The 24,940-nt window shown below is 42.6% G+C and overlaps 1 protein-coding gene and 1 long non-coding RNA gene across 2 annotated transcripts in view; one reads left to right on the forward strand and one right to left on the reverse strand.

Annotated features, from left to right (window-relative positions):
• Positions 1 to 4,139, reverse strand: part of LOC146049063 (uncharacterized) — a 17,216-nt gene extending 13,077 nt beyond the window's left edge. The window contains exons 1-2 of the long non-coding RNA XR_014466103.1: positions 3,479 to 4,139; positions 424 to 640 (exon numbers count right to left, since the gene is read on the reverse strand). This is a non-coding gene — a long non-coding RNA (uncharacterized LOC146049063). The remainder of the gene's footprint in view (positions 1 to 423; positions 641 to 3,478) is intronic.
• On the forward strand, positions 3,726 to 23,294 carry TMEM33 (transmembrane protein 33). The gene is made up of 8 exons (XM_083165780.1): positions 3,726 to 3,852; positions 12,202 to 12,248; positions 15,671 to 15,765; positions 17,086 to 17,273; positions 18,491 to 18,558; positions 19,543 to 19,676; positions 21,464 to 21,547; positions 22,435 to 23,294. Exons 2-8 carry the CDS (start codon positions 12,204 to 12,206, stop codon positions 22,562 to 22,564), a joined length of 744 nt encoding a protein of 247 aa, XP_083021906.1. The 5' UTR covers positions 3,726 to 3,852; positions 12,202 to 12,203; the 3' UTR covers positions 22,565 to 23,294.
• The last annotated feature ends 1,646 nt before the right edge of the window (positions 23,295 to 24,940 follow it).

The following is a 24,940-nucleotide window of genomic DNA, read 5'->3' on the forward strand; positions in this document are numbered from 1 at the left end:
TTTTTTCTCAGGAGAGCTCCCCACTGGGCGAGTTTTTTATGGGGAGAGCGCCCTAAAAAAAAACCCACCACTCTCTCCCCGGGTCCGGGAACTGTCAATCAGCCGCTGCCTGGCCCCCCCGCCCCTGCAGCTGGCTTGTCATAAGCCGGAACCAGAGACGTCAATAGAAAACCCGGAGGGGAGGGGGGAGGAGGAGGCACGGCAGAGGGGAGGGAGCCGGCTCTAAACAGTGGCAATCCCGAGAATTTTACGGGCTTGCCAGACTGGGCACTGAGACACAGCCCAGAAAATTCTCGGGATTGCCACTGAAGGGGTTAATCTAAAGCAGTGGTTCACAACCTTTTTTCTCTCCCTTACCCTTTGATTAAACATTTCATTTATGAGTACCCCCTCCTCTCAATTTTAAATATCCACAGTACTTACAGGAAGTTAGCGGTATGCAAGTCTTTATATTAAGGAGTAGTGGAGTAGCGTGTGGTTGGGAATTGGGTCCCTCTGTGTCTGGCCGCAGGCTGTGTACTGTCTCCAGGGTTACCGCTAATGCCTTTAGGATTAATGCCGCTGCTTCCTCCACCCATATCAGCATGGGGCAGATGATCGCTGATGTCTGAGGGCAATGCAGGTAGTTCCCAGTGGATTTCTAGTTGGGCAAAAGCACAAGGAGACGCTGATGACACTGCAGACGGAACTGGAAGTGATGAAACGTGGTTCATCTCCACGGCAATGGGAGACTTCTTCCTCCATCAGGAGACTACTTCTTCTGCCAATACCAAAATTATTTTAAAAGTACCCCCAACTGGTCTGCAGTGTACCCACAGGTTGGGAACCACTGATCTAAAGGAAGGTTACCCACAGGGTCAGCATACTTAATTCTCTCACAGAACAACCACAATACAGGCCTGCCTGCACCTTATTGGCTTGGATGCCAATTAGAATATTGTGGGGTCAACAGTCAAGATTAATCCCAAAACACCCATTGTTCTTTTTTTTGACTATGCTGCGACTACTAGAATGGTGCCGTGACTTCTTATAAAAGCCTATTTAAAAAAAAAATAGTGCTTTTATTCAAAATGATTAATGCCAGTTGCATGCACAGTTGTAATGCTTAACTCCTCCATTTGTGTGTGTGTGTGTGTGTTATATATATATATATACATACACACATACACACATACACACACACACACACACACACATACATACCTTTCCTGCTGCTGCTAGCTCGAACCTAGGGAGGAAGGGGAGCTCAAAGATGGCTGCTGGTACTATAGCTGGTCTATGTAACTCTTGCTACATTGGGGAGTGTGTTTAACACAATATTAGAATTTTATGGATAATAAATAACCCTTTGTTCACTGTTAATGCGGTGAAGGCAGGGGGTGTTACCCAAAGCTGGGGAAGCCATTGCCTATCAGTTGCTGATTAAAATAAAAAATCACCAGGAAACTTTTGACTATTTTAATCATCAGTTATGCCCACATCATCCAGCCACCCTAGTGGCATTACAGGGTGCAGACTACCATAGCTAGCTGCTCTGGGTTCCGAACCAGAAAGCAGACCACCTTAGACAGCCATTCTGAGTGCTGGAATGGTGTGCAGCATACCTAAGTCCGCTACTATGGGTACCGGAACAGGAAGGCAACCAAACAGGGAACAGTCCACCTTAGCAAGTCATTCCAGATGTCAGAAGGGGACTTAGACCACCCAGTTGTTCAGGTTACCAGAATGGGCAGCCACCTCAGATAGCCATTCTGTGTACTAGAACATGGGCGCAATCCACATTAATCAGCTGTCCTGGGTACTGGAATGGGCCGGTGACCACAATAAACAACCATTCCAGGTGCTGGAATGGGGTGTAGCCTACCATTTCCAGTCAATCCAAGTGCCACTGAAGAGTGCATACGGAGCAGACCACCTTAGGCATTGCTTGCAGCTGCTGGAACAGGGTGCAAACCATTTTAAATAGCATTTCCTGCTTGTGTCATACGCCAGTGTACATGTCCACGAACCACACCTGAAACTGGTCCAAGAGGCCATACAACAGGGGTGGCCAAACCTGTCCTCAAGATCTACCAACAGTTCATGTTTTTCAAACAACCTGTGGATCTATAGTAATAATGGATGCAGCATGTTTGAAAATGTGGCAGTTAGTAATGACTGCAGCTGTGCCCAGCTAGGTGAATTGGAAAATGTGGACCGTTGGTAGATCTTGAGGACCGGTTTGGCCACCCCTGGGTGAAGAGAAATAAATAAGTGAAGAGACCCAAGCCAAATTGTTGAAAAATTGTCTTGCCCCAGTCAAAAACGTGCAATGCTTAAAAGGAAAGTGAGCAGTGCTAGTGCCAAAACGTTATAGTGTGCGGACACATGAACTTTTAAGGCACCTCTGAGTTTCCCCGGAGGCACGCTACACCACGAGCTCTAAGCAGCCGGCCAGTCAACGTCCAACCAAGTGTTTCTCTGCTCCTACCTGGGGTGCTTTCCAACCCCTGGCATGGGAATGGATACTCCACCAGGCTTTTCCATTGACACCCTTGAGGTTTGAGGCCCCCTAGGAAGAGCAATCTCCTCAGTCCCAGTGCTTCTCGCATCGCAAGGTTAAGGTACTATGCTGGGCTTTTCGCTGTCTCCCCATCCGAAGCTAGAAACCTCTGGAATGGGAGCAACCTACTCAGTCCCAGTGTTTCACCACTCCTTGGGAATGGATACTAGCTCAGGCTTTTCGCTGCCTCATCCTTCAGGGGCTAAATACCCCATCAAGAGAGCCACCTACTAGGCCCGGTGTCTCTCCCCTCCCTACCAGTGGGGGAAGTAGAGGAAGAGTATCTTAAGGTACGTACACACGTACAGATTTTCTGTCTGATCTATCTGGTGGGAACAAAAACCTGGAAATGTATGGGAGCATATGACAATCAAAAATGTCCACCCAAATGCAGGAAAACAGAAAAAAAATATATGCTTTGCTAAATTTGTTATATCAGAACGATTAAACAATTTGTCTGACTGATCACTGTCTGTTTTCAAGTGTTTGGGAACAATTTTTTGAAGTTGCTCCCATACATTTCCAGGTTTTTGCTCCCACCAGATAGATCAGACAGAAAATCTGTACGTGTGTACGCACCTTTAGTTTACTCTTCCTGCTTCCTTCGGCAGCTAGCTGTGGCATACTGCTACTCAGCGTGTACTGTAACACATAAGATACATGCACACGTTTACCTTATTTAGAAAAGAAAGCCCCATACACATGCACCAAGATCACACATGACCCCCTCTGTCAGGTACAAAATGGCCGTCTCATGGCAACAATGTACGACTGCGGTCACCTGTGCTGAATCAGTCAATTGACGCAAAAGAAGATTGAACACAGGTAAAAGCCATCCAGCAGCAGTTTATACCTCATGTCTGCAACTAGCAAGTCAACATAGGGCTATACATATGTCAGTGCTGCACCCTCACACAGCTGCCTAGCCCAGTATACCTGCAACATTACTGCCCACCTGGGCGCACATAGTCAATATGCACAATGTTTATTGCAGCAGAATAAATGGCGTTGCTGCACCAGGACCAGACTGCAACCATGATCCCGACCTCATGCTATGATGACAGCAGCACCCGGGCCCAGACACTCAGGCAGAGCAGCAGGCCAGATTTCAGAAGCTTCCAGAAAACCCGCCCGATTGGTCGCTGCCATTGCACCCCCACACTGCCAGTCATTGCCAGCTCGGCCACGCCCCTCTTCGCGCTCTCCATGATGGCATTGGCTGGGCTGCCGGTGACGTCAGTGTCGCTGCCGGTCGCAGTCACAGTGTCGGAGACTGACGGCCTGGATCGGAGTCAGGTGCCGGGATATAGGTGAGCAATGACCGGTGCTCCCGGACAGCACAGCGGCAGAGCGCCGTGTCTGTGGGGTGTGTGAGAAACGCGACATGCTCCACAGCCGGGGTTACTCGACTGCTGTTGTCGGCCCGGACCCCGGTAGAATGAATGGGGATGGCAGCCATAGTACTGGAGGCCGGGAAGTGATTGAGTTGTCATGGCGGCCTGGCTCTCCCTGGTGCTGGGGCTCTCACATTGATTTTATGCTGTACAGTATCAGTGTGTGTATTGCCATTGCCTTGTGTGTCTGTGCTGCTGCTGCCTACTTCTCTCCTCATTTCCCAGCTACACACATACTCCCAGGGGGGTACTCCCTCACTGAGAATAATTATACACAACCCGGATGTTTGTAATGTTTAATAATAGGTTGAATTATGTAGATCACTTCAGTAATTGTTACAGGTGTGGATTATAAGGATGACAGTGAAAAGGTTGACATGGGCAAAATATCAACATTGAAATGGTCGACAAATTAGTTTTTCACATTTTTTGTGGTGTCTGTCGACTTGTGTCAACATGGACCCCCAATTAATGTAACTCGTGCCCTCACATATAGAGATACCAATCCCGGGGTATTCTTTCAATTCTGGGAATTAGGATTGAAAAATGCTCATTCCCGGGATTGGCATCCCTAAAAGAAAAACCCTGTCCCCTGTCCCCCACATTAACTTACTTGGGTGGGGGCAGGAATCAGCGGTGCTGTGAAGGCAGCCGGCAGCTGTGTGGATGCCGGGAGCTGTCAATCTGACCGCAGTGGTGCGTTGGTGCTGGCGGAAGTGCCGTACATCGGGGTTGGGAAAAGCCTGACTGTGCAGCTGGTGCTCAGATGCTGCCCGGCATTAGACTGCGCATGCATGTTGACAATTGCCATGTTGACTTATGCCTGTCGACATAACAACCGGATACCTAATTATACACCTGATAGTATTTTATTAGCCTATATGCAACAGAGGGAGACAATGGAGTATATTCAATTGATGCCGGATCCATTCCAACATTCTTTTGCCGGAATGGATCCGGCATCCATTATTCAATTCAGCTGCCAAATCCAGATGTCTGTTTTGGCTGTGTTTCCGTCAAAAGCAATGTTTCCGCATGTTGAAACATTTCGACCTGCCTAAAAAAAAAGCTAAGATTGAATAGATCGGTACCCCTTCCATTGTATTCATGTCGAAATCTGCCGTCTTTTCGGCAAGACGGCAGTTTCAACCTCTATTGAATATACCCCATTGACTGTTTATGTAACATTATTTGTTATGCACATACAGTTGCATACAAGTATGTTTGGCTTGTCTATAATTTGTGTCTTAATTGCGACTGTATGTGCATAAAAAATGTTACCTTTTAGCATCCGAATTTGAGCGTTTTTTTGTGGTTTGCTAAAATTGGGTATTAGTACATCCCGGCCGAGGAGTTGTCAAAAGGAGACAAAGGAACAGGCAATCAGCATCTTTTGCTGACGGCCAGGTTGAAAATCTTGGACAGACACTGCACATCGACCCCTGTTTAACCCTGCTTTAATCAGTGGTTGCTCCACATGGGTATTTCACTTTGGGCTTTTCACACTGTACCTTGACCTGGGTAAAACCAGCAATAGAATAGAATCAACGTTATTGGCCATGTGTGCTTGCGCACACTAGGAATATTTTGTGTATATACAGTGCAGCATCAAGCAGGGATGAAGAGGGGGGAGGCATAACATTGAGACATTACATGCAGGGACCACATGCCCGCCGAGCAGCACAGTGCCTAGGCAGCCATCAGCGGCGCTACTGATCGTTGCAGCAGCCAGGTAGGTGAGATATAAGCAGGGACAGTACAGTATCACACAGGGAACACATACCCGCTGAGCTGCACAGCACATAGGGCTGCTCTGTCCGTCTGTATTATTTTGGCAATGTGAAAAGGGTATAAGTTTGCTGACACTGAGATCAAGAAATGTTTTTTTTATGTTCTTTTCAGTATTTTACCTATACAGATATTGTTATACATTTTTAGCATACCACTTACTGGCATATTTACAATAATAACTGTTTAGTGCACCCCAAATATATTACGTTGTTGTAGAGGTAAGAAGGTGTATAATGCCAGGATATCTGCCTTTCCTGAGGTACTGGTTAGTGGGTGCTCGAATAATGCCGCCATATTTTTGTGCCAGCTTACCGGAGTTCTGAAACATTAATTTACCTTATTTGCTAGTACATGTAATTATAAGGCCAAAGCATCATGTACTTTTCATGTACTCTGCAGTTTATGTGGTTATTGAGCATTTGCTCTCAGGTTAGAGAATGATCAATTAGCAACACATGTGGAAATTTGGCAGGGCAAATGTCTTGGGCACCTATCATAGCAATTGTTTCCACTGGTCTGCATATCAGTGCTAAAATACAGACCGCACTGTGCTAGATGCAACACAGGAAAGAGTGACAACCCAGGCAGAGAAGAGGTGCTACATTGGTTTTGAAAGATGCAGGGTGCTATATCCCATACTTACTCATCACACACCACTAGGGTGGCCAATCCTGGGATCGGCGGGATCCCGGGATTTGGCCCCAAAAAGTCCGGGATTTCAATCCTGGGATTGGAGTTTCCAATCCCAGGATTTCAGGTTTAGACTGCGCATGCAGTCTAATGCCGGGCAGCGTCTGAGCACCTGCTCAGACGCCCAGCTGTTCCCGACCCCGGCGTGCGGCCTGCGTAGCGTGACAGTAGAGGTCACGCTGCGCATTCCACACCGCCCACTCTGATGCTTCCTCTTCTCCTCCTCCCCGCCCCCTTTCACTCTCCTCCGCCCGCCTCCTCTCCGGCTGCTGTCTGCTAAGGAGGTGGTGCACTTGCCCGGAGGCACCGTGCACCTCCGAACCCACTCCCGGCCGGCCGCCCGCTAATGTAAGTAAATGTGCGGGTCGGCCGGTGTGGGGATGTGTTTGGGACATGCCTAACACAACTAGGGATGCCAATCCCGGAATCCCGGGATTGAGCATTTTTCAATCCCGGGATTGAAAAAATGCCCCGGGATTGGCATCCCTACACACCACGTTATGATGAAAACAGGATTCTTACCCAGTAACATCATTGCAACATTATTCACAACCAAAGCTGTATAAGAATATAATGAAAGGTAAGATGCGCTCAGGAATGCATGGGTCAAAAAGACAATGTAGGAGGAGAGAGAGCTTACCAAAAAGCACAGTAGTAAAGATAAACAGAAACAGATAATGGGAAGGATAATCCATAGCCGTGCACACGGGGTCCTCTAATGTCCGGCACCCGCTCTCACTATTGCCACTGTGGAGGCGCCTGCTCAGTTCTGCATTACTGGCTGGCCGTCTGAGTTAATTTTAGCTGGCACTACCTCCCCAGCTCCACCTCCCGTAACTACGAGATATGATGCCATGCCAGCCCTTGCTCTCTCTTCCTGTCACTGTGCTACGCCAATGCCACTGGAGCTGAAGTAGCATCAGCATTCCTCTTAGGAGGACATATTTAGCACTTGCAGGCTGCAGCATTGTCTTGTCACTCTGTTATACAGCAGCACTGTGCGTATATGTGTAAGCGGCCAGCTGCAGCAGCATGTGTGCCAACGTTTCAATGCTTTGCTTACATATTCATCAGGCAAACAACGTATTGAAACATTGGCAAACATGCTGCTTGGTCATTTGCCACCATGACTGAACTAACACACACACACACACACACACACACACATCTCCAGTATAAGACTAGTATAGCCAAAGAAGGGCACTCTATAAAATGAGACAAAGTTGTACGTTTAATCCATCATAGATAGTTGACTTTTCAACCTGAATAGGCTAATTCTCAGGACACTCAACAGTATCAACTGCACAGCATGCATCCAGGAGACAGATGCAGATGCTGTGCAGTTGATACTGTTGAGTGTCTTGAGAATTAACCTTTTCGGGTTGAAACATCGACTATCTAGGACGGATTAAACATATAGCTTTGGGCAATTTCTTCTCAAATGGACAGAACCATGTGCACTGCAGGGGGGGGGGGGGGGGGCAGATGTAACGTGCAGAGAGAATTAGATTTCACTCATTTTGTTTCTGTGCAGGGAAAATACTGACTGCTTTATTTTTACACTGCAATATAGATCTCACTTTGAAGTAAACCCCCCCCCCCCCAAAATCTAATTCTCTCTGCTCAAATTACATTTGCCCCACCTGCAGTACACATGGTTTTATCCAAATCTATCATTTTTTTTTTTTTTTTTACTATTATATATTTCCATGAATACAAGTGACTTCACAGCACTACTGGGAAGTCCCACTGAGTGCCGCCTTTCGTGCTGTTTTATCACAAATACCCTTTTGGATGGTACCTGGGTAGTTGTATTGGTTAACGTGAATGCCTGTTGGAGGAGTATATCATTTTCTATTGTATAAATTACAGCAAGATGTGTACAGGTTGAGTATCCCTTATCCAAATATCCGTTGTCCAAATTATTCCAAAAACCATACATTCCAGAAAGTGGAAAAAAAAAATGTGCTTTTTTTTTTTTTTTATTGCTAAAAACCTACTTGGGACATCTGTACCAGCACTACTGAGGACATAATTCAGTATCTGACACAAACTTGTTTGATGCACAAATAAAACATATTTTGTGTGTATTTCATTTGTTTGAATGCAAGATACATCATTGAAATATAAAAATATTCTGAAATACAGAATAATCAGTTATCCAAAATTCTTCTGGTCTCGAGCATTTTGGATAAGGGATACTCAACCTGTATATATATGAATGTTTGGGTTTAATTATTATAAGAAGTGGATTAATGACAAACAATGCTAGCCTCACACCCTGACTGGTTTTAGACACCCCCATGCAGAGGTAGAATGGTTTTCTGGCATTGCGCATCCTAATGTAATATGCTGCACAAGCCTATGGGATACTATATGTAATAAAATCAAGTGCTGCTAAAAGATAGTTAGATGAGGCTGAATAGAGAGCTAGGCCTTTGTCCCCAGAAAAAAAGTACAGGTCGAGTATACCGTATCCGAATATCCGTTATCCGAATTATTCCGAAATACGGACATTCCAGAAAGTGAAAAAAATTTTTTTTTTTGCTAAAAACTCACTGGGGACATTTGTAACAGCACTACTGAGGACATGGTATGTAACTGGCACTATATATGTACAAGAAAATGATTGCTTGGCATTCAAATTCAGTGCTGAGATAGTACACACATTTTTGTTTCACGTTTTGAAACCTTGTTTTTTTGAACAAATAAAATATATTTGTGTGTATTTTATGTGGTAATAAAATATATTTGTGTGGATATTATGTGTTTATACAGCATAAATGCAAGATACTTCAAAATACATCATTGAAATATTAAAATATTCCGAAATACGGAATAATCCGTTATCCAAAATTCTCCTGGTCCCGAGCATTTTGGATACGGGATACTCAACCTGTATAGTCTAGTGTAGAAATCTGAATGAGACTGATTTTGAAGAATGCCAGGGTATTGTAAGGTTTCAGATTATCCTGTGGACAGTAGCCATATCCTTAAAGGTGCATACACACGGGCATTTATCGCTGGCAGTATGGTCGCTCCTGTTTTTAGCCCACCTTATGATCGCTGGCTCCTGCGACCAGCTGATTCCCTCTGCGGCTCCCCCGGCAGAGGCTCCCTTTCATCAGCGACCATCTCTGGTTGCTGATAAAAAGGAGACACTGAGCAATATATCGCCCCCGTGTGTACACAGCTTAAGAGGACAAGTGGCTAAGTTCTCCACAGCAACCAGAAGGCTTTTGCTATCCATTTATGAACTACCTTCTATAAAATAGTGTTCATTCTAGCACTCCCCATATTTGAAAACCCATGCAGTTCCTCTTCCCTGCCTGTGGTGTCGCTGTCTGCTATAGTACTTCTAGCACTGTGTGCTAGAATGAACACTATAAAATGATAGTAGCTTTCACTCTAACACTGCGTATCAGTGCTGAAATACAGATCACATTGTGCTAGTAGCATCACCGCAGAGAGCGACACCCCAGGAACTGCATGTGTTTTGAAAGATGCAAGGTAAAAGAATTACCAGTAGATAGGTAAAAGATAACTGGTTACAATGGGCAACTTCTCTACTTGTCCTCTTTAGAAGGTTCCATGCATCTCCCTTTATGTGCCTGATAATGGATTGGCGATGGGCAACGACTTTAGAAATCGTTTTGTAACATTTTTCATCCAGATAAATAGCGACTGCTCTTTCTATGAGGTCCTAAACCCTCCATTGATGGGAAGGCACAGACCTGTGTGATGAAGAATCTGAATGATGGTTTTTACATCGGCCAGGGCAACCCAAACACAAACCAGACTGTCATCCCATTCGCTGAAATTCCTGACTAATTCTGCCCTTAACTGAACTGATCCGTTTAGAGGTTTACTAACTTTTCAGACAAAGGAATGTAATATTGAATAATTGTAATAAATTGATGAATGAGAGCGTATATTATTTTTGTGTGTTATATTTGGGTTTTGTTCAGACCGTGCACATATATCTGTATATTCGCCCTCGTGCATAGCTGTACTCATAGCTTGTAGTTCTTCAGCCTCTGTTTGTATACTGGGTTTATTACACAGCATCATCAGGTGACTTACACCAGCCATATTTGATGCAAATAATACAATTGGAAATAGGTCTGCCTAGCCCACAGTTCCCCACCCACTGAACCTTGCCTATGTGAGAACACCTGTCATATCCCAGTTGTGCCTTCTAACTTGCTGCCTTCCATTGGCCAGCGGGCCTAGTGCAAAGTGGGGGCAGGTCTTTTCAGACCCACCCCACCCCGCTCAGGAATTTTGCAAAGTTTTGCTGCCTGGAACCCCTCCCCCTTATCTGGCTGCTGTGGCCATTTTAGCCACCTGCCTGTTTGCTTCTCTTGCTGCTGTATTGTAGCCACTTTGCTTATGTTGTTTCCAAAAATATTCCCAGAATGTGCAAATAGGAGCTATTTAAACCTTTTAAGTATAACAATATTAACAAATATGCATATTTGTTAATAACATTATACTTCACTATAGATATATAGCTCTTTATTACATTATTTGGTTATTTCAAAGATAAACAATGCTATTGCTACCATAAGGTTTTTTTTTTTCCTGCATAACAAAGGAAGCATTTATTACCAAGTAAACATTTTCAGGTCATTAAACTTCCTTCCTAGTGTGACATGATAAGATAATACAGGGAACTCACAGGTTCAATAGGTTATTAAATAGTTTTCTGTAGCTGTAAAACCTATTTGTCTATAGCTGTACAGTATTTCCAGATGCATAGAATTGAATACCCCACTTCGGGTACCCCCTCCACGTACACGCACACACCTACGCATACCCCTCCGCGCAGGCACACTCAAATTAGTTAAATCTTAAATTTAAAAAATTAATAAAAACAATTGTCTTGTCCATTTTTCTAGTATTTGGGAGCATATGTATGATTGTCACTTGCTCCCATACATTTCCAGGTATTTGTTCCCACCAGATAGATTGGACAGATAAATCTTTAGGTGTGTACCCAGCTTTACCCTACCAGCTCCAACCTAACGCTAACCTTATTGCAGTGGCAATAGTTCTCTATAATAGTTTGTCAGTATTTGGATTCAATGGTGTTCTGATTTAGGAGAACGTGTGTGTGTGTGTGTGTGTGTCATTTTAAGTCTAAAGCCGCATACACAGTAGCCGATCTGCTCTGTGAGTTCGCAATCCCAGGCAAACAATATTCAGTGTACACTCTGAATGCTATCAGGAAATTATATTGTTCAGTGAAATCAACGGGACCCGTAAAACGTGTGGGTATTTGATTATATTGCCAAAGTCAACCTGCATGGGTGGTCAGCAGATGGGGGAGGGGGGTGGAGATTTGTTAATGTGTGCGGGAGCATGCATCATTAATGATATTGAGTGTATAGATGATTTTTTTTTTTTTCCCTTTAAAGATCTTGCTGAGAAGGGCCCCTCTGAGCGATATCTTTTACATTCTCGTTTAGTGTGTATGGCAGTGGTTCCTAAACTGGGTGCCTCAGGACACTTGCAGGGGTGCCTTGGGTTGGTGGTTCAGGACCAATTCATATTATTTATGGTCAATGTAACAGGCCAAACCAGTTCTGGTGGCTGCCGGTCACATCATTTGTATAAACAGAAGCAAATATTGTCCATCACCATATAACTGACCCTAAAGATGACATTTAAACACAATTTACGTATTTGTTTCAGAATTTCTCAAAAAGAAATGTATTTTTCAGTAATATGTAGATAGTTGGCTTAAATCACAATGTAACGTTTTCCCTTTTGTGTTTGCAGACATGGCGGACTCAGTTCCTAACAGTCCTCCTCCGGGAGGGGCAGTGGTGAGTTGACGTACAGCCTATTATGTTCTGTCCAGACACTGATGTGATGTATATGCTGTACAGCACCTAAATATATTTAGAAAGCATTTAATTAATTTGAAGGATTCTGATGAACTGACGATATGCCCTAATACAGGGGTGGTCAACCAATTAGTGGCAATGAGCCAAAAAATATGTTATGGTGCAGAAAATGGGCATGGCCTAGCTTCCCACAAGGGCATGCCCCATTTTTAAATGGGTTGTGACCTAGCTGGCCCAAGGCCATGGCCCATTTTTGCATCTTTGGAATAACATTTGTAGGAACATGACCTTGTGTGAAACCTCAGTTGTTTGTTAGGCTGGGGGAAGGACAAACACATAAAAAATACACAATTTAAATAATCTTCCCAATGCAAAATGCTTCTGCCTGCCGGCCGGCCGGCCACCGCTCCTGCTCTGCTAACCAGCCTCTCACCCTTCGCGTTCTCTGTTCCCGCTCCCTAATGCTGTGACATCACTTCGAGCACACAGCAAAATAGTAAACAGTCAGAGGAGACAGTGCCGCAGGTGCGGGAGTCAGCACACAGCTGAGTAGCGCACAGTCAGAGGAGGCATGCGGCAGTGCCACATGCGGCTCAGGCCACTGGTTTGCCACCCCTGCCCCAATATATTGAAGAGCACAAAATACACAGAATGGCTGCAACATTCAGCACTGCTCACCTCACAGTCCATCATATTGAGGTCAGTATGTTCTGCAAAATGCTTGAGGGAATAAATCACATAATTGACTCTTAAATCTGACTAATATATATATATATATATATATATATATATATATATATATATATATATATATATATATATATATATATATATATATATATATATATGTATTCTGCAATTTAAAGGAAATATAAGTCCGACATTCTCATTTTGTGACCTTTGATACGTCCATCATGTAGACTTGAAAACCAAACATCTCATTGGTAGTTCATTAAATATTAACACTTTTTGCATTCCAGAGGTGTTTTACGATTAAACCGTGTCCTTCCTCTCTAGTAGAAGGCGTGCTGTGTATTTATATGGCTTGTTTTTTTACTTTATTACCTGAAATTAAGATGACAGACTTAATTTCCTGTACTTTTATGTTGCCTATCTTAGAGAAAGTGACAACTTTATTAAAGTTTAACTTTAAGTACATTTATTGGTGTGCGTCCACAGAGCACCCCAGGGTGTTTGGAAACCATAGACAGTAATTTATCTATTTTTCCTATAAAGTTTCTATATACCCAACTATACCCTACTGTTCCAGTGTCCACCAGTGGAGCTCCTTAAAAGAACAGAAGTACAAAAAATCCCCATTTTTCTCATTACACTGATGTTATACATCCTGGATCACTTGCATGCATAATGTCAGTTTGTCATTGTCTGTACAGCTTAGAGCTCATAAAAGCCGATCTAGACACTTGCCAAGTTAGGAAAAGGCCTTTACACAGATGTTTAATAAATCATAAGTAATTCTGCACATTGCCCTTCCTTCGCATGATTTGTTGGTGGTGAGCGTTGTTTAATCACTCGCTCTTCCAGGATAGATATCTGTTTATACACCACCTTCGAACAATGTCCCAATATCTGTGTAAAGGGGTGTACACATGCTTCGATTTTTGACAGGTTTTCCATTTGATTTTGCTTGTAGAAGCAAAATCGAATCAAATTGAATAGTTTTTAAGAAACTTTCGATCCGCATTCAATTCGATGCGCGCTCCTGTTTTCTCTATATCGAAAAGAAAAATAAACTGTGCAGGCAATAATTCTCAAATTTGTTCCATTAAATTGAATGTGTACACTGTGCCTTCAATGCAAATCTAATTCGAAATCAAGATCGAATGTGAAATTTAATAAAAAGCAAAGGCCAAAACGAAAGGGGGTGGAATAGGGGAAATCACAAGCAAAGCGAATCGAAATTTAATCGAAAGTAAATCGGTACGTGTGCACACACCTTAAGACAGCTTGCTTGGAAAAGCCCAAATCCACTTGTACATTAAATCATCTGTCAGACATGGGACTGTGCCGAATCTACTCATCTGGATGAGCCAGAGAAGATTGATTATGCTTTTAAAATCTCATTCGTCCTATTTAAGTTTTTATTTTCCATTTTTAAGTAGAACTTTAGTTTCTTCTCCCAAACATTTACATAGTAATTTTCCTACACTGAGGATCTGTCTTGAATTGTGATTTATCGGGGGTTGGACCTACATTTTAAGAAGCTCCATTTTCCATCATATTACTGGCCTCTCTGGTTGGTTTGATTTATTTACTTCCAACTCATATTAAGTTGGCAGTGCGTTTTGTCTAGAGATTATGCGCAGCAAGGTGTATTTTTCCACTTGAACCAATGTTTTTTTTGGCCCAGTAACACATCATTATTTTCTCAATGTTCTGAGTCTGTGTTGTGCTGAAATGTATTGCCTTTAGATAGACATTATTATAACAACGTTTATTAAATTTTTATGACTTTGAAGCTGGGTGCATTCTGGAGCGACGGGCATTTGTTCCATCATCGCAATGAATGCTTATCAGCCCAGATTTTATGTACACACTGAAACAATGTTAATAAAAGACGGAATGATCATGTTACATCTTTTATCAGCATAATACAGGACACTAGCGTTATCGTCAGGTTTGATGTGCTGCAGGCACCTGCATATCAGGCATACACACGGCCCAATATGCGCCTAGGGGAGCGATTTATATTGTTCTGATCCAGGGGATTGAAAGACATCGCTCAGTGTTTACCCAGCATTACTTTCCTGTTAACATTTCAGGCTCAGTAATGTGGGGTACACACCATGACGATTTGGCCCAAAATGACCCAATTTAGATACAATTGGTCAAGATAGTATGTAAATTGGGCATGTTTTGGCCCATTTCTGATCAGATTCCCATTCCAATGCATGGCCCCACGGGTCGTTAGGTCATTTTTAAGATCCTACCTGCAGCAGGTAGGATCTGTAAATGACCATTCTAGTGAGTACGGGTCACGATTGGATCGGATGCGGGTCGTGTGCTCCACAGAACATGAGCGGGTCGCACGATCATCTTAAGACCCACTCACAATCTGCATCGTTGTGGTGTGTACCCAGCATAACACTGGAGAGTGTCAGCCATTGAGAAAACAACATATTGTGACACAGCACTAAAATAATAACGGACTATACTCTTATACAACATAAATATTACATTTAAATTGTAGTGTTTTATAACAAATCTTCAGCAGTGACTCAATCAGTATATGGCTCAGACAGAAATAGTAAAATAATCCATAATATGTGGTAGAAGATGACAGTGTGGCAGAAAGGATATTCCAATTGTCACTTAATTGGCCCGGGTGTCCTGATTATTGTTTTAGTGTATTAATTGGATTTTTTTCATTTTTCTTTTAGCAATTCATGCTGGCAAACAAACTTGATACTGCGATGTGGCTTTCGCGGTGGTTCACGGTCTACTGCTCAGCGTTATTTATTCTTCCTATTTTAGGGTAAGTAACTCTGTTAGTCCTTTTTACGCTGACATTTGCATAAACCAGGAGTAATGGGACCAACAAATAACAAAACAAAATGCATATGTGTCATTGTTTTAAAGCTAAAATACAGAGAAAATGAAGGAATTGTTGCGCTATATGATGGTTCGCATATGGCAGAAATGAACACAAGTATTTGAATAATTAAATATTTTATGGTAAAACAAGAAGGTGGACACCTTCGTACATATTAAAAAGCAATGTTAGAATTATATATAATGTGATATTATCATTATTACTGGTCAGTGGCAGTATTCAATGTGAATACTCGGCATGTGCAGCGAATCCTGTTTCTTGCTGTTTTTTTTTTTTTTATGTATTCCGTATTAAATTGGCTGTTGTATAAGTGTTAGAATATATATTAAGATTACATTGCTTTTTTATATATGTTAAGTTGGCCACCTTCTTGTTGTTATTAACCATAAACATATTTTAAAATAATGAACATAAAAATATTTCATTATTCATATACTTGTGTTCATTTCTGACATATGTGCACCATAATATATAATAATTTTAGATCTGACATCTTGTGTAACAACGGGGTCACAGTGTCTTTTGGATGTGTAGACATAAGGTGCGTACACACGGATAGATTTGGCTAACGATTCACTCTCGTTAACGATTTCCTCTGAACCTCCTGCACAAACGATTTGGTGACAAATGATGAAAGATTGAGCAAACGATTACACATGAAAGATTGATCTTTAACGATGGTGGAGGGAGAGGGAGCCAGTCAATTAGCCTTACCAAATCGTTCATCGTGCATACACATGAAACAATTGGAAAACATCGCTAAGGACTTCTACCAACGACCATCGGGTACGCGCATCGTCCGATATATCGTTCATACACACGGAACGATTTGAGCGATTGGTCGTTTCAATCAGCCGGGAAAGCCCAGATCTTTTGCTAAATCTATCCATGTGTACGCACCTATAGACAAACCATGGTGTAAGAAAAACTATCAATTACACCATTAGAAGTATTAATTAGTGCCTGATTAGTAAGTTTTTCACTAACCTACAGATGCCTAACTATTGAGTGTGGGATATAGGCTCTAGCTGTTGAATCGTTAGAACCTTGTGTGTGCCGCCGGAAGCACTGGCTGACCCCTGACTTCCTGCATTGACCACCATACTACTGATTACTTGTGCGTCTCTCTCACTAGCTAGTGTAGTTTAAAAAAAAAAAAAAATCATCAAAGATTCACTCACATTATCATGTTTGGATAAAATCAGTCATTTGCATTTGTTCTTTGTTTTTCTCCATCTACAGCCTACACGAAGCTGCCAGCTTCTATCAGCGTGCCTTGCTGGCCAATGCTCTTACCAGTGCGCTTCGGTTGCATCAGAGGTTACCACACTTCCAGCTGAGCCGGGCATTTTTGAGCCAAGCTTTGTTAGAGGACAGCTGCCATTATCTACTGTATTCCCTCATCTTTGTCAACTCCTACCCTGTCACAAGTATCCTTTGCAAGCGGTTACCACCACACATTCTGATATTTGGAACTAACCTAACTGAACTTATGATGGCTACTATCTATCTTGAAGTTGGCCATTCACTGCCTCCCGATGACGCGTTGCCCTACCCCAACCGACGTCCGCAACCCGGCTTATTGCCGGGTCGCAGTGGGCAGCAAATCATCACAAATGCCAGTTCGCTCCTGTGTCCAAATCCCATGAGCGACCTGGCATTTGTAATTTGAAAGGTGTATGAGGTAACTGTCAGTGTAGGTGCAGTGGGGTACATATATGAAGCAGTGAAAATAATAGTGGAGAAAAAACATTTGTCAAGTGCATTTTATAAAACTATAAGTAGTATCTGGTTGGTTGCCATGGGCAACTTCACAACTGGGTCACTTCTCCATTCTTTTCACTGCTTCCTACATATATCCCATAGTGACTGTTGCTCCTCCTCCTCACTCCACTGAAACTCTGAACTCTGCCTGCTCCACCCCCTCACCTGCCACTGCTACAAAATCAACCTGTGTACACAGATCAGTGTAGTTTACAGCACTGGGAGACCACCTGAGTGAAGTTGCTTAAAGAAATAACTTCAATTCAGAGACGCCATGGACTAGATGATGGCCACCATGTAGCCCCCCCATGGCCCCAAAGCAGTTCAAGCATAGCCAAAACCCTAATTTTGGTCGAACTTCACTGCCTGGCAAAATTTGGTGGAGCTCGGTAATTCAACTGGTTTAAAGAGATGGTATTGTAAGCCTAGTGTATTATGTATGAGAGTGTGACCCTGGAGAAGTCCACACCTAGGCAAAAACCTAATCCTAATCAAACTACACCACTATGCCATATTTGGTGGCGCAAGGTACAATGTAGATCTATTAGGAACTTATTTTTACATGTCCGTATTTAATTTAGATAATATAAGACCTTTTGGAGAATGTGGGATTCGTTTAATAGATGCACGTTCTCTTCCCTGTAATTTAATGTGTGCTTTTCCCGATGTGCATCATAAAGGTGCGAGCAAAAACTTGCAGTCAGGCATCGAGCGTAATGTCCAGCAGCACATGGCGGTCAATAGAATTTTGCATATATGTGGGAAACCTATAGGTGAATTTAATGAATTGTGATTTATAATAATAACTTTCCACATGAAATATAATGTTAACTTTTAAACCACAAATGTATCCTGCTTTATATTTCCTTAATGTGTTTCTTAGTGAGCATATTCCCTGTCTTGCTGTTTTCATTGCTGCATGCATCAACGTACACGAAGAAGATCTTGGATGTAAGTGTTGTTGCCTTTACAAGCTAGCACAAATGTTCCAAACAAGGACATACAGTATTTTACAGATTTCATTCATTTAATTGATTAAACAAATAAAGCTGAACTCTCTGGTAACCCCCATCATCCAAAAAGGCTCTCCATACTGATATGAAAAATGTATGTATAACGTACATAATTTAGGTCTGCCAGTAGTCCCGATGATCAGGATGGCAGCATTCAGTATACAGACGCCAGAATCCCGACTGCCGCCAAAACACTGGCACTGGAACATTGAATGGGATCAGTATGCTGACACCAGAATACAGACAGTGGGCATTGCGGGGAGCGGTAGCTTGTGGCCAGGGAGGGGGGGTTAGGTTTAGGTACTAGTGTTCAGGAATAGGAATTAACGGGGGAGGGGGGGTGTTGTTACGATTAGGGTGTTAGGTTAGTTTTATGCACTAGCAGGGAGGGTTAGGGTCAGGCTGCTAGAAGGGAATGTTAATTGGGTGCAAGGGAGAGTAAGTATACTTACCTGACCCCTGTTGGGATTCCCTCTTTCAGTCTGCTGGCATCTGTATTCTGACCACCTGCATCCTGACTGCTGGCCATCCGTATGTATCCTGGTGGAACATCTCCCAAATATTTCCCCAGCATTGTTTTTCCACATTCGAGTGTAAAAGTGGAACTATAAAAAAACATTCAACATTCTAGACACCAACATTCTGATAGTCAACAAGAAGAACGTACTTCTACCTTTTACACGGGGCCGATAAAACATTGGGTTGGACAGTTCTAAAATTGCAGTATCAGAGATGTTAGGTCCGTGTTGTAGAATAGGGCAGATACAATAGCTTACCTTAATACTAATGTTCTTATTGATAATGTAAATGCTGACAATGCATTGTGAGACATGAGTAGTAACATTCTTGTGATCGAGATGATGGCCGTGCTACATGGTTGGTTAGTAAAGTTTTCAAGCGAAATCTTTTTTTCTTGCTTCAGGCCAAGGGAGCAAACAGCATGCCATTTGTCCGGTCTCTTCTGGACAAACTGAACGCAAATCAGCAGAATATTCTGAAGTTTGTCGCCTGCAATGAAATCTTTCTAATGCCGGCAACGGTCTTCATGCTGCTGAGGTAAGAATTTTTCTCTCACCTTGACTAAATTACCCACAGCTTTTACTTTTACTCATAATGAAGCATGGTATTTGTTATCACTTTATCGTTCCTTCATACTTTAAACCTGGCATAGCCAAACTCGGTACTCAAGGCACAGGTGACTTAATTAGCACCTGAGGAACGAGTTTGGGAACCACTGCTCTAAACTAAACATTATGAATTCCTCTGTGTTACACTTAAAAGGTTTTAGACCTAGATTTATATAGCAAATCACAATAGGGGCATCACGGATGGTGTAATGTTTAGCATTACTGCCTCACAGCGCTGAGGTCATGGCCCTTACTGTGCGGAGTTTGTATATTCTTCCCGTACTTGCGTGGGTTTCCTCCGGGTACTCCGGTTTCCTCACACAATCCAAAAATATATTTGTAGGCTAATTGGCTCCCAACAAATTAACCCTAGAATGTCTGTGTGTGTGTTTACATGTGTAGGGAATATAGATTGTAAGCTCCACTGGGGCAGGGACTGATGCGAATGCTCAAATATTCTCTGTACAGCGCTGCGGAATATGTGTGCGCTATATAAGAAACTTAATAAATAAACAAATAGGGATGTGAAAAGTATGGTACTCACATAGCACTCTAATGCTGCCCATACATATGTGAGATATCGCATACAATCCTTCGATTTCGACCACATCTGGTGGAGAAATCGAATTATTGTATGCATTTTTAAGGGGACATTCAAGGAGATGCGCGGGCACGCCGGTCGAATGTCGGGTCTCAATATCTTATGTGCTGCACATAATATCTATCGAATTGCAGGAGCGATCGCATGTGGTTTTTACCCACATGCGATGCTCGAATGCGATCCGCAGGTGGGGGGCGGAGGGAACGCTTTTTCATCAGCGTGGGGATGGGGAGAGGGGGCCAGAGGGACCGCTGGCGGTGTGGGAGGCGGCGGGCAGAGGGTGGCGTTATGTAGCGCAAGAAGCGCTAGCGGGCGACGGGGGTCAGTCAGCGGTGGCGGCAGAAGTGTTTAAAACACTGGGCAGCGCTCTGATTGGCTGAGCTATCTCAGCCAATCAGAGGGCTGCCCAGTGTTTAAACAATTCTGCTGCCACCACTGACTGACCCCCGCCGCAGCGCCAGCGCTTCTTGCGCTACATAACGCCGCCCTCTTCCAGCACCCGATGTGCCATCTCAAGATGGCATGCGACATCGGGTGCTGCAAAGGGGACACTTTAGCACCACAAGATGCAGATCGGGTTCGATGGACATCGCACTGCGATGTCGCATCAAATCCGATCGCACATATGTATGGGCAGCATTAATCCACAGCCCTTTTCCACTCTGTATCCTGCTCAGTGGCGCCCAGTGTAACAGTTTTAGCATGGCCAAATAGCAGAATGTGGTGTTAAACAACAGCTGGAGGGTCAAAGGTTCCCCATCCTTGTTCTAAGACCACAAAAGAAATGGCTGCCCCAACTATAGCTGAGAATACGATCAACTAATTCTGCCTAACCTGCATCCCCAATATTCTGTTTTGCACTGTAAATTCCAGGTTACTCTTTTTTACAAATTGTGGTTATTGAGTTATCATTATTAGTACGTCATCGCAGTAGTACTGACTATCAGAAAAAGGCTAATTCATCTGTAACATTTTTCAGTTACCTTGTGACAATTACCAGTACGCCCTAATTTACAGGCACAGCCCCAAGTGTTGAAGGTCCGTCCCTGGAAGTTTTTGCACACTGAAAATATCGTCTGTTCATGTAACCGCACGTGTTTGTGTTCTGTTTTCAGTGGCCAGGGGAGTTTATTACAGCCATTCATATACTACAGATTCCTGACACTGCGTTATTCTTCCAGAAGGAATCCATACTGCCGGTAAGTACTGTAATGTAAAACTCTGGACTTTTCCGGCCGTCATCGGGTTGAAGAAAAAAATATATACCATTCGCCTGAATATTTCTACCAACATTGTATTTTTAATGAGTAGATTAACAGCTTTCCTTTTACTGTACATAATTAAGGATAATTTATTACTTTCAGTAATGGCATAACATTAAAAACATCAGATATTTTATGACCACATATCATGTCTTTCATCTATAAGTGTACTTTTAATAATAAGATGGATATACTGCTGTCAAACGATCTCAAAAAAGCATTTGTCTGCTTTCATTGAGTATTGAATCCTGCAATATTTTAAGGCCACGTCTGATCCATACATTTTGCAGGTTTTACCTCCCACTCCATAGGGGTGCGCAGGAGATCTCGCAGCACTTTACAGAGACTATTTGGCTCAGCATACAGCACTGCACAGCGATGTTTTGCTGAGCGATCTGTCGGGGCCAGTGTTCTCTGAGAACAGTGGCCTGGTGATCAACTTGATTTATCCAGCATGCTGGATATTAATCGCCGGGTCGATAGTGGCGCGACTGCTATCACTATGGCCCCTACAAACAATGTAGGGGCATTTTCTAAGCCATCTAATGAGATGGCTTAGAAAATGCCCCGGGATCACTACGTTTGTAGGCCCCATAACTCTTAAGCAAACCCAGCACGTGATCTCTGCCTGGGAAAGCATTTGGGTTATTTACTGACCCAGGAATATAGATGACCTCACCTGTGCATTATTAAAGAAATCTGAAAACATGACCTGTTGGAGGTACTTGAGGTCTCGAGTTTCTGCTTGAAGACGGAATGAACAATTAGTTCAAAAATTCTTTACGCTCCGCTAATGCAAAGTATATTTAATCTTCTTTTTACAGGACTTTGTTCACTGAGCTGAGGATTATCTTGGAGCACCTTGTAATGAAACCAGCATGTCCAGACTTTGTCAGAAGATTGTGTCTAAACAGCATTGCTTTTATAAGCAGACTAGCGCCAACTGTTGCATGAGTTCCTGTTAATTAAATTATACAATATGTATGTAAATGAGCATTAGCAGCTGGTATTTCTGCACTCTGTATGATATCCAAATGTTTTACAATTATTGCAACCTGATGATATCCAAACAGGTCCATCCAAGCAATGCTGAATCCTCATCTGCCTTTTTTATACACCACTTGTTACAATTTCTTAGGATAATTATTGTGACCTGTTCCTAATAAGTGAATGTAGACTTAATTGCTATTCCCACCGAAATAGAAAATGGAGACTTGTTCAAATCATGGCAGGGATCAAATCTGCAGCGATCGCATCCAGGGCATTTTAATGCGTATTCTGCAACGTTCGACAGAGACCGTCTCATTGGGAACAGCCTGTTTCGTGACCGAAAAATATATAGATTGAGATATAAATGTTCTAGTTTTTAATTTTTGAGGAACAAAGTAGGTTAAATATTGTATAAATTAAAAAAAAATGTTACTTTACAGTTCTAAAATAAATATTTCTAGGTATATTTAGATTGCTTGTATCGAAATATAAATACATTTGTCAAGGTACACTCCTTTATATGAAGATTGTTACTGAAATGTACATGTAATAAAGGAATTCACATAATAATTATAGAACAATTTTTTTTATGAATTTAGCTCTCGAAAAGGTCCGAACAAGTGTATTTTTTTCAGCTTTTGTTTTTCAAGTATAAAATTTTCAAACGATGCAATAAAATCTATATATGCACAGATACAGTTGTTTGCCTGTGGTATTTATATTAAACCGTTACAGTCAATAATGGGATAACCTGTGTTTTTCATAGTAGGCACTTTCTGTATTTGTTTCCTAGCAGGGCGCCCGCTAAGCTATTTGCTTAGTGGGCTATTCTGCGTAGTGAAATCGCATCGCACATCGCATTGCATGGCTTTTTGTGCCTTGCGATGCGATCTCAGTAGTTAATTTAGTTAATTTATTCACTGCACACTTAGTGAAATATCGCATCGCATGGCCCTTTTTTGTGGTGTGAGATGTGAGTTCATATGGTAAAACACCACCACTCTCCACGTCACCCCAAAGCGTGGTGAGCGCAGCTAGCCCCGCGAGGGGTGGCGGAATGCGTCCTCCGACCTTTTCATACCCCCACTATCCACGTCGGCATGGAGTTGAGTTTATATAGTGTGGCGAGCCACCGAGCCTGAATCGTGGCGAGCGTACGCGATTACTTTACATTTATTCCGCGTCCCTTCGCGGGGCTCGATGCGCACACCCTTACATTCTATTAACACTTTATTTTTATTTTCCTCACTAACACTATTTTTTAAATATTTTCTCTCTATTATCATGTAGTGTTCAAGATTGGTTACTAATACCATTCAGTGAGCTGGGGGAACCAATGTCTTCTTTTACTAACTCAGTATTAACCCCTCCTTTGCATGCACCTAAGTGGTATTGCTGAACTAATTGAGCATCTACCACTATCCATATACATGATTACACCTTGCCACCTGCTGGGTGACCTAGAAAATATGTCTGTGGACTTGAGGACCGAGTTTGAAAACCACTGCTCTAGTGTTTCTGATCTCCCTTACTCTCTTACTTATGTAGAAATCATTGGAAAAACAGAAGACTATTTCATACTTTTCTGTAAATAAACACAAATGTATAGGTGTTTCCCCTGAAAGTAGCATTGTCTGTGACATTGTTGGTGAACGGAGTATTCAGACCAGGGTAAGGGCAGCTTTTACACTCATTCTTGTAGCCTGACACTTTGTTTTACATTTCACAGGGGTTTTTTGTAAACATAATTTGGTATATGGGGCATAGGTGTTAGAATTTGCAGGGGCTCCGATAACAGCCCATCCTTATGATCAGTAAAGTGTAATGTAATCACTTCTTTACCGGTAATTCCGGTAGCCCATACATTGTGTGTATAAGGGGCACTACTACTGTCGGCATTATGTGTATAAGGGGCACTACTATGGGCATTGTGTAGTGTAACATGAATAAGGGGCACTATGTTGTAATGTGAATAAGGGATACAATGTGCGGTGCAATATGAATAAGATTGTGTGTGCTACTGTGTGCTGCAATTTGGTACTAACTGTGGTCACACCACTTTTTTTGCAATGTGCACCGAAGGGAGGGTGGCACACATTTATAGATTGAAGGGGGCACCTAACACCTTAACCGGCCCTGGTTCCTACCCTAAACTTATATAATGGGATACATTGTTGACCAATGTAATATAAATCTACAAAAACAAGATCAAGTAATGAAGATGTTATCCCCTCACTTGTATGATCAACTTTAAGGTGCCCATACACTACGCGATTTGGGCCCAATCTCACCTGATTTTGGTGGATCAGGGAGAGAAATCTGGTGAAATTGGACTAAATA

The sequence above is a fragment of the Crinia signifera genome, chromosome 1 (assembly GCF_055691185.1).
Source record: "Crinia signifera chromosome 1, ASM5569118v1, whole genome shotgun sequence".
NCBI lineage: Eukaryota > Metazoa > Chordata > Amphibia > Anura > Myobatrachidae > Crinia > Crinia signifera.

What these genes read in the sequence shown, in the direction of transcription:
- TMEM33 (XM_083165780.1), top strand. Translation starts at nt 12,204, where the DNA reads ATGGCGGACTCAGTTCCTAACAGTCCTCCTCCGGGAGGGGCAGTG. An exon ending in CAACTCCTACCCTGTCACAA is followed by an intron (nt 17,274 to 18,490) that starts GTATCCTTTGCA and finishes TGTGTTTCTTAG; the next exon opens with TGAGCATATTCCCTGTCTTG. An exon ending in ACGGTCTTCATGCTGCTGAG is followed by an intron (nt 19,677 to 21,463) that starts GTAAGAATTTTT and finishes TTCTGTTTTCAG; the next exon opens with TGGCCAGGGGAGTTTATTAC.